This window comes from Orbicella faveolata, unplaced genomic scaffold (assembly GCF_042242905.1).
Source record: "Orbicella faveolata isolate gen_17 unplaced genomic scaffold, um_ofav_v1 contig_47, whole genome shotgun sequence".
Taxonomy (NCBI): Eukaryota; Metazoa; Cnidaria; class Anthozoa; order Scleractinia; family Merulinidae; genus Orbicella; species Orbicella faveolata.
Genome location: NW_028301577.1, coordinates 4,608,170 through 4,617,140, shown reverse-complemented (window position 1 = coordinate 4,617,140; position 8,971 = coordinate 4,608,170). Strand labels below are relative to the sequence as shown.

At 39.1% G+C, this 8,971-nt stretch overlaps 2 protein-coding genes across 2 annotated transcripts; one reads left to right on the top strand and one right to left on the bottom strand.

Annotated features, from left to right (window-relative positions):
- The first annotated feature begins 524 nt into the window (after positions 1-524).
- LOC149096855 (uncharacterized) lies at positions 525-4,838 on the top strand. The gene is made up of 5 exons (XM_089279955.1): positions 525-680; positions 1,601-1,663; positions 2,104-2,250; positions 3,174-3,323; positions 4,719-4,838. Exons 1-5 carry the CDS (start codon positions 614-616, stop codon positions 4,727-4,729), a joined length of 438 nt encoding a protein of 145 aa, XP_089136081.1. The 5' UTR covers positions 525-613; the 3' UTR covers positions 4,730-4,838.
- A 659-nt stretch (positions 4,839-5,497) lies between these two features.
- On the bottom strand, positions 5,498-8,935 carry LOC110065602 (uncharacterized). Its single transcript, XM_020772756.2, has 2 exons — positions 8,788-8,935; positions 5,498-6,780 (listed from the first exon to the last, which is right to left on the bottom strand). Exons 1-2 carry the CDS (start codon positions 8,792-8,794, stop codon positions 5,714-5,716), a joined length of 1,074 nt encoding a protein of 357 aa, XP_020628415.2. The 5' UTR covers positions 8,795-8,935; the 3' UTR covers positions 5,498-5,713.
- Between the last annotated feature and the right edge of the window lie 36 nt (positions 8,936-8,971).

Sequence of the window (8,971 nt, the reverse complement as noted above, 5' to 3'; positions counted from 1 at the left end):
AAAATAATCATAATGATAATCTATTTTCCACGTTTCGTCTTCTCAGAGTCAGATTTTCAAATTCATTCTCGTAAAAAAAAAAAAAAACAGTAGGATTCATGAAACTTAGTTTTTATCAGAGAACTGCACGTTTACAAGGAAGTCTAACCGGAGAAGAAGGGAAAAAGTCAAGAATCAGACGACTCAAACTCGATGTTATTTTAAAATCATTTTTTGTTGAGTAGTATATGTTTATTTGTACTTTTAAAGCCGGCCTCCTCACCTTTTGAAAGTTACTTAACGAGAATGCAGTTTTCCTTAATGGTGTTATAACAAACAAATTCCATTTGGAACTATTTTACAACAGCTAGGATTATCACTTTGTCGTTAATGTAATTGCATTAAGGCGTAAAATCGTTTAACGAGGCAATACTTATCCTAAATATGTTTACAAACTGTAATATCAACTGACAAAATCCTCAAATAGCCACGGTACATTTTAAAACTCTTTCCCACGGTTGTAAAAGCATATAAAAGTATAAGTCATAGTGTCTTCGACATAAGAAGCTACAAGAGCAATCTTTGATGTTTTACTGATCGAGGTAGCACTCGTACATTTACGGAAGACAAAATCATGAAAATTTGGATTCTATTTTTCTTGGTGTCTTTGGTCTCCTGTCGAAGTTTCCAGTTCGAGGATGGTAAGTAGTTTCTGAAAGAAAACTTTACTGCTTATTAAATCATTTTGCTGTAGCTTGAGTACATGAGTGGTAAGCCCTAAATATGTAGCGGCTATAGATTCCTATTCCGCTATTTTTCTCTCTTTCTCGGCGATCATTTATCGTCGCTGCTGTTTCCCTTGCTCTGTTGCGGCGCTTTTTCTCTTGAATTGCGTTTCTTATCTTCTTATTTCATTGTCTTTGTGTTGTTTTTCTGCCCACGTTCCTTCTTTGCATGGGTTTCTACTGCCACCTTCATCGAAACTCAAATAGCTCTCTAATTAACCTACTTAATCGCACTCAGCTTTTTACGTTCCTTCTGTTCATCTGTTCGGAAGGTTTTTAAAGGAGTCATGTCACGGTTTGCTCACCTTGAAAAGTTTAGCCTAAATAATTTTTTTCAAGCTCGTCGTTTGTAATCCGTGTCAATCTTCTCCATCCTTAACCATCCTTGTTCCTTTATGGTTTGTTATCTCTGTGGTGTTTTTCTATCTCAGGAAACTATTATTTTCAGGTTTCCTTTTATTTAAAGGTATTTTTTTACCTGGCCAAAATAACTCAAAATACCGTGACTGAGTTCCTTTAATCCCCTCCGATTTTCTTAAAAGAATTGACACCTTAAGCTTTCGTGATATGATAAATATTAATAACGCTTGGGGGGGGGGGGGGGGGTGGTACTCCCAGAAAAATTGCCTGTGCTTGCGCGACCGCCTTCCAAAAACCGTTACCCTATTTAAGAACAAAATCTGCCATTTTCCCTAGATCGATAACTCATTTCTGACCAAAACGGCTAAAAAAAACTCTTTGAGGCCGCACATACCTATATAGCCCTTGTAAGGAAGCACCATAACATATCCAGGCCACCGAAGTTCCTCCATCTTTAAGTTAACTTTCCGTTTTAGAACCGGTTGACCCAGTTGACCCCTTGGAACCAACAGAGGAACCTCCTGAGCCTATCCCTGAGGGTGAGTTTTTAATATATGCATCACTTCAAGATTCATGTAAACGGAAAATATCTTTCAATCCGAGCTCCATAACCCTCCAAGCTGAAGTCCATACGGCCACCGGTATTTCTTGTCCTCTTTACTGTCAACTTACCAGGATTTTACTCCTCAAAACTGTAATTCAAGCAAGAGTGTTCCCTTCCACCTGAAAGCTGTGAAAGCGATTTCCTTGACAAATTACTTTTTCCGAAAAAAATTTACTTATTAAATTACTATTTTCCATGCCTTCTAAGTTCACACCAGAACTTTCGTTACGTACTGTACTACAAATATCATCGTTCAATATTTAGTTATGGTGTTAGAAACGTACTCTCCACACTCAGCTTACTAGTGTCATTTGACGGACGACTAAACACTGTCCTATAACAGTATTTGACTAATCAGAACCTCTTGGATTGTAGATCTTAAGTTCGAACCTGTTGGCTGCTTTAGAGACAAGCCTCGCCCACGAGCCATGCCCGAGCTGCTGAAGAACTTCCGAGGGACTATTGATTGGTCTGACTTGTCCAAGACTGTGCAGAAATGTGCAGACGAAGCTATGAACAAACGTAAGGTGGCAGTATACAGTTTCAGGCGTGAATTTGCACGTGATTAAATAAAAGTGTTTTCTTTTGAATTTCTTTACATCAGAAAAGCAGACTAAATTATTATCACTAAAATTATTCTACAGTTTAATGGCCTGCGCAGCAGACGTTTTCTCCCTTTTTTCCAGGCGGAGAGATCGAACAAGCAAGCGAACAAGCGGGCAAGTGAACGAGCGTGCCTGGGCTGAGCAAAATATGGGGAGAGGTGGGCAGGGGGTGGGCGAGAGGGGATAGGGGCGGGGAAGAAAGAGATCGCTCCCTTTATGTGCTGTTTTGGAAACGTGTGCTACGCAGGCTAACAGTTTAACAGCATGGTGAAAGAACATTCGCTTTATGTTGCTGGAACGTGGAATAGCAAGGCATAAGCGGGAAGCCTACCTGTAGCTAGCTATAGTTAGTTGTATTTTACCGTAGGCTTGAGATTATGAGACTACAAAATAAATTGCTTTTTAAATGATGGAGTACTACTTTGTCACAGGTATTCAGAAAATCCGTTGCTAACAAAGATCGTAACCAGATTAGGCAGTCATTGACGTTTTAAACTTTATACAGTGCACAAAATACGGAATTACAACAGACAGCCAGGACCCAAACCACGTTACACAAATTGTTGTTCTTACATGAAAGAAATCTGCACTCTTTGCCAGGGAAAATTAAATGAACCCGCGGTTTTCTAAAGAGATGTTGCCAAGCAACCTGACGTATCCTGATGGCGACAAGCTGACGCAGAACCTTCAGAGTGCGTTCGCTACTTCTGATTGGATAATTCGAATCGGAAGTTCCATAAGGCCATTTAGAGGGATTTATCAAAAACTGAAGTGCTTTACACACCTTGCTGATTTAAAACAAAAGATCTCGAATAAGTGTGTTGTTTTAAACCTTTACAGGCCAGCAGTACTTTGGACTGCAGTATTATGGAGAATGCTGGGGCGGAGAGGAAGCCGACTTGACCTACGATGAGTATGGTTCCAATCCTGGCGGATGTTATAAGAACATGGTCGGTAAAGCATGGCACAACTTCGTCTACAAGTTTGTTAGTAAGTATAAACTTGCAAGAAACAAGCTCTTGTCTTGTCAAGATCGTTTTCTCGACTCCTTTCTTAGAATGTACCAGTCTAGGAAAACTAGGCTTGGAAACTTGTCATCTAAGCTTCGGAGAAAATGCCTGGATGTCCACAAAAAAGATGCACTTGCTAATCATATGGATGGAAACGGGGCCGGGGGACGGACGTGCTCGTCGTACCTTTTAGGGATTACAAAAGCGGGTTTGGTAATTAGGCCGTTTAGCCTCATAAGGTCCACAGCGGGAGCTATTGCGGCAACTTTTAGGGCATTGGGCCGAAAAAAGTCAATGTTATTCAATTTGAATGTGAAGAATGATCGTTGAAGCCCAGATTTTTTTCAGGCTTCTTCTTTCCAATTGCTCAAATTGGAAAATATACTGCGATGATCATTCTTCACTTTCATTTACAACCGCAGTTCAAATATGAATTATTTCATATATACTTCACGTCATTCAATTTGTTGTTTGAGAATTGGTACCTCTTAGGGGTTGAAACAAATTCAAGTCACGCCCACAAAACAGGACCTTGGTACCGCTAAGGGGTTCTTTTTAAAATTTCCGACGTGCATCCCCGTCCTTTTCATATGGGATCCCCCCCGGGCGGAACGGGTCGCTCCTCTGCAGTTTCTCTATAAAAATTCTATTGACGCAGTATCTTTTCTAATTATAATCCTATAATTTCTGTGCTGACGGTTTTTGATCCGACAGTCTATGATCGACTATGCGTCTAAATATTAATGTAAGTAATGATGATGAAATAACCGACAAAATACTGCTCATTAATTACACTCTGTAAAGATAATCGCACGAATGCGAGTGCAAGTAAGGATTTACACTACGCTTGATATTTGAAAATTGCCTCAAAACGGCATGAGCTTTTGGGCGTGCGCGAGTGCAATTTTTAAAACATTTTTGAAATATCACGAGTATATATAGTGTAAATCCTTAATTTTTCGAGCCTTTATAAGAATACTCATTTATTAAACGACTGAGAAAAACGCGTACGAGCGCGTGTTAATTTGCACTTCATCGCAAATTAAAATTAGTTTTCAGCCAAACACAATTAGAAATTTTTACGTTCATAGAATAAACTGCCGCCTAATTAAAGCGACTGATAGGTTCTGTTATTGCTTTTGTCTCGTTAGTTTTGTATTTTCAATCGATCTTTGTTTTTTCACCTTATAAAAAATGTTCATGGTCCTTAGAGCAAAATTTATTTCTACAAAAGACCAAATTCCCAGAATGACCACTTTTATCTAAGCACCTGACTGAACACAAATTGGAGGCAACTTGTCTTCAAAAGCGCCATTTTATATACGCTCCAGTTTTTAATTGCGCTTGTGATATCCATATGTCTTTCTCTTTACAGTACCCGAGTAAAAGAAAAGAAGATTTTGGCAAGACAACCAGGGCTTGTCATAAAACTTAGTCTTTGATGTATTCTTCATTACTTTGTTAATGTCATAGAATAAAAAGATCTGAAAAAGTAGCGATTGCTTCTTTTTTTCTGTTCAGTTGTACTGTTTTGTATTCCCCTGCAGTGATTAAGTGCAAACCAGTGCTTTGAGAATACCAGCTCATAAAGAGCACAGTTGTCATGTTGAGCTCGTGGACGGGACACTTCACTCCGCAGTTCAAAGGAACCTTCTCACTAAAGTTATAAAAATAAGGCGTGTCTAGGGATAAGTAAGGAAATAACAAATTTGATCACGACTAAGGGTCCTTGTTTAGTAGGTTATCAGCAATGAGTGTTGAAGGAGTTTAGGCATTTCGTGGGACGTATACGATCATCTTCGTCACACTTCCTCGTCGAAGAAAACCCAAAGAATAAAAGTCTGCAAAGATCGAAAAATATGAAAGTTTGATGATGAACTAGATACGAACCTGAATGTGAATACGAGAGAAGATTGCGGTAAATTTAGAAAACGTACTATAGAGCAGTTTCCAAATGATTGTCGAAAGTAATCAGGCAATTACTTTAGTTTTGGTTTTGATTTTTGCTTTACTATGGTTTGAGATTAGCTGCGTAGTCTAATTGGTAAGTAAATGGTTTGGTTTTAGTTTTACAAAACTCAATTGAACACTGCTCTGTCGAAAAATCTAGGTTAAGTTGGTCGAGATGAGCCAATATAACAATTAGACTCGCTATTTTTGTGTTGTAATACACGATTTAATGAGAGCATTCGTCTACAGATTAAATTGTCATTCCTTTATAACGCATGAATCAGGGAAACTGTTCAATGTTCCAGACAAAAAAAGTGAATTTATATATAGTGTTGACGGGATTAAAAATGTTGGAGATATATTGACAAACAGGAAACATTATTTAAGAAAATTGACAAGTCACATTACGATTACGGTCTGTTACTCCCCGCGGGCTCGAACCCGGAACCTTTCTCTTTCTTCTCGCCTTGCCCCATGGGAACCTATTTCCTGACGCTGTTTGCGCCCCTCCATTTCTCTCTCGTGAAATTTTCTGCCATTTCCGAGGGCGCGCTGTCGCTGCCTCTCTCTGAACTCCTCACGTTCACGCTCCCTGTTTCCACGGAAATCAAAGCCCTCTCGTTCCCTTTCAGCCTCTAATTCGCGCATGTGTTTAGGAGGATGTTCGGCACGTGTACTCAGATCTTGATGTTCATCAGAACTTTCCTCTGATTCAGGAATTTCTTCACTTGGGTCTACCAGCATTCTTCTAAAATTCATTTCCTCTTCTGTGGCCCGGTTTTCCTCTTCTTCCCTTTTCCGTTTCAGCGCTGGATTTTCCTCATGTTCTTCTCTCTCGTACCTTTCTTGATCGCTTTCAGGGAATTCTCTCTCCTCCTCCTCCTCCTCCTCCTCCTCCTCCTCCTCCTCCTCCTCTTCCTCCTCCTCCTCCTCTTCCTCTTCCTTCTCCTCTTCCTCTTCCTTCTCCTCCTCCTCAGTTATTTCCCTGGCCAGTTTCTCTACCGTCTCTCTTTCAAGCTCCCTGTTAAACCTGTCCATTTCATTTTCCTCCGCAAGTTCTCTCGCATCTTTTTCTTCAAACATTTCTTCATCTTGTTCAGGAGCTTCCCTCCCTATTAACTCCCAGCCACGGGACGCTGCTTTCTTCCCGGTTTCCTCACCATGACTTTCTCTTTCAGCCAATTCCACAGCAAGCTCCCTTTCTAGTCTTCTAAAGAACTCCTCTGCATTTTCCTCGTTAAACGGACGCTCAAATTTTTCAGAGAGTTCTCTCTCCTCCGCTTCTCGATTTTCTTCTTCATCACGCACTCTGTTCTCTTCTCTCTCGGGGAATTCTTTTTCTGAACGCTTTGGCACTGCAAGCATTATCGGGGGAAGGGTTTCTTCTTTTTCATTTTCAGTGGTACGAATCTCGTTTTCAAAAGGCGCTGGCGAGACCAATACGAACAGTGAACACAGTAGACATGCAGTTTGGATAAGCATTAAGCCTAAGGAATAACGGAAAGAAAATGAAAATTAACTTAATGCATAGAGCTGAAAACAACTTCCTGTACATGCCGTGTAACACAACTAAATGAATATCTATAGGTCTTGACTTCATCGTTGCGCCGTTGTGGAGTACTTAGTTAGGTATGTATTGCGAGAAGACTCAAACGCAGTAGAAAATTCTTTCTCAAACTCATTAATACTTCATCATGTTTAAACAAAGGAAACCATGACCGTGACAGTGTTTGGATATCTGATCTTAATTGGCATATATTTTTACGATTTTATTTCTCTGTTTTCTCCTTAGTTTTGGTTTCGATTGAGAAGATAAATCAACACTCAAGACAGTGTTTGGTCACATTTCCAAACACCTCGAAGTTCGTCAAAAATACTGCGCGTCGTATTTTCATCTCTCCTCTCGGTGTTTGGAGATGTGGTCAAACACGGTCTTTCGTGTTTGATATATTACATAACGGTAGCCCGGCCCTGTTGTTCAAAGGATGAAAAGCCGTTCGGCTTTGGAATGAACTCAGCATTTATATCTTTCACCAAAACTACTCCAAAGTAACACAGGTAAAAGACCTGTTTAAAGTTTGCGCTTGGAGTTGAAAACTAGTGAAGATCAAGCAATAAAACGAGCTATAAAGGGGAACATTTCTTGATGATAAAAAATAGTCACTACGTAACAATTAGTAACATTCACATGAAATGTGTCTTATAAAATTTTCTCTGACCTGATTTTAGGTGTTGTTGGCGTTGTTTACTTGCTTTAAGTGTCGTCATGAAACACAAACTTTGACCAAAACACACGTGCCCTTTCATTAACAAAACATTTTCTGAACTCGCTATATGCAGGTACAAGAAATGTCTTGTCCTCAAGTTAAAATGAAGTCAAACGAAGAATAGAACATCTTTAATGGCTCTGCTCAAGGGAATGAAGTTAATTCATCGTGGTCAACCCTGAACTTGACCTTTTTCTAGCGGCAATTTTTTTCCTTGAAAATGTTTCTAGTTTCTCATTATCACCTCGCATTCGCGTTTGTCAACAAAACCACCCATCGATGTATCATTACCGTACACAGGTTCAAGGGATCACCTTAAATAATTCTCCTTTATTAAAACTATAACTTCCTGTGTTTAAGGAGTCCCTGCTGTGGCTTGCTATCAATTTGTCATTCTTCTTCGACTCGAGTCAAAAATTGGCAGGATGCTGTTGAAAATTGGCCGAAACAACCATGTCGAACGTTACGAATTCGTTCTGCAACATGAGCTTGTTGTTTGTCAGTAGAAATTTGGTTGGCATCGCATCTTAAAACGTTATTATTTACATTTAAGATTCAGAAATGTCGATCAGGAAAGCGAATGACTCTTCTCGTAAAAACTATTCGGTTCAGAGAGAAGGGAGGGAGGACTTTAAGTGAGCCACTGATGAAACTTATGATGCAGAGCTAAAATGTTTCACTCTAATTAAAACTTAAGAAGCAATTTTTTACTATGTCCTAGATTTACATTTCCTAAGTGAAGAAGAAAGTTAATCCAAAGGTTTAATCCAGCAAGTACAATTTGTTTTCATACGGCAAACCGAAAACCACACTTAAAATCTACCAGCGTTTCTGTAAGGTAAAGTTACCTAACGATTTCGTAGATGAAGGGACACAAATTCTAAATTTGCCAATCACCTACTTAAATTATTTAGCTTCAATTCAAGGTAGCGGTAGATTTAGAAAAAAAAAAAAACTATATATAAAGTAATAATTTAAACATTTGGGAACACACTACCCTATATTTGAAAATATTGGTCTTAAAACCAACAAAACAGTGCGGTTAGTTGAAAGCTGTGGAAGACCATGTAAAGTTCGTTAACTCTGGCGGAATTGACCAGTAAACAATATTTAAAAACGCATTTCACGATTGTGCCTTTCTGAACTTTGCTTGTCGAAAAAGGATTAAATTGACGTTTCTATCTCCGGTTTTTATCCAACTGGAAAAACAGTTGAAACCTGGCTCACCTTTCATGTTTGGTCCGCTTCACTGCAACAAGACCAAGTGAATCTGTTCCTGACAACTGGAAGTTTTCTAAATTTAAAACGTGCCAATTGCGTGGGTAAAACATTTAACACAAAAGGTGATTTTAGTGATGTTATAAATGAAGCAAAGCCACCTGTATATTTTCCCATCAATTTGCATTAACTC

Coding starts and splice junctions, on each gene's coding strand:
- LOC149096855 (XM_089279955.1), top strand. CDS start 614: ATGAAAATTTGGATTCTATTTTTCTTGGTGTCTTTGGTCTCCTGTCGA. Junction 681..1,600: donor AAGTTTCCAGTTCGAGGATG/GTAAGTAGTTTC, acceptor TTTCCGTTTTAG/AACCGGTTGACCCAGTTGAC. Junction 2,251..3,173: donor AGACGAAGCTATGAACAAAC/GTAAGGTGGCAG, acceptor AAACCTTTACAG/GCCAGCAGTACTTTGGACTG.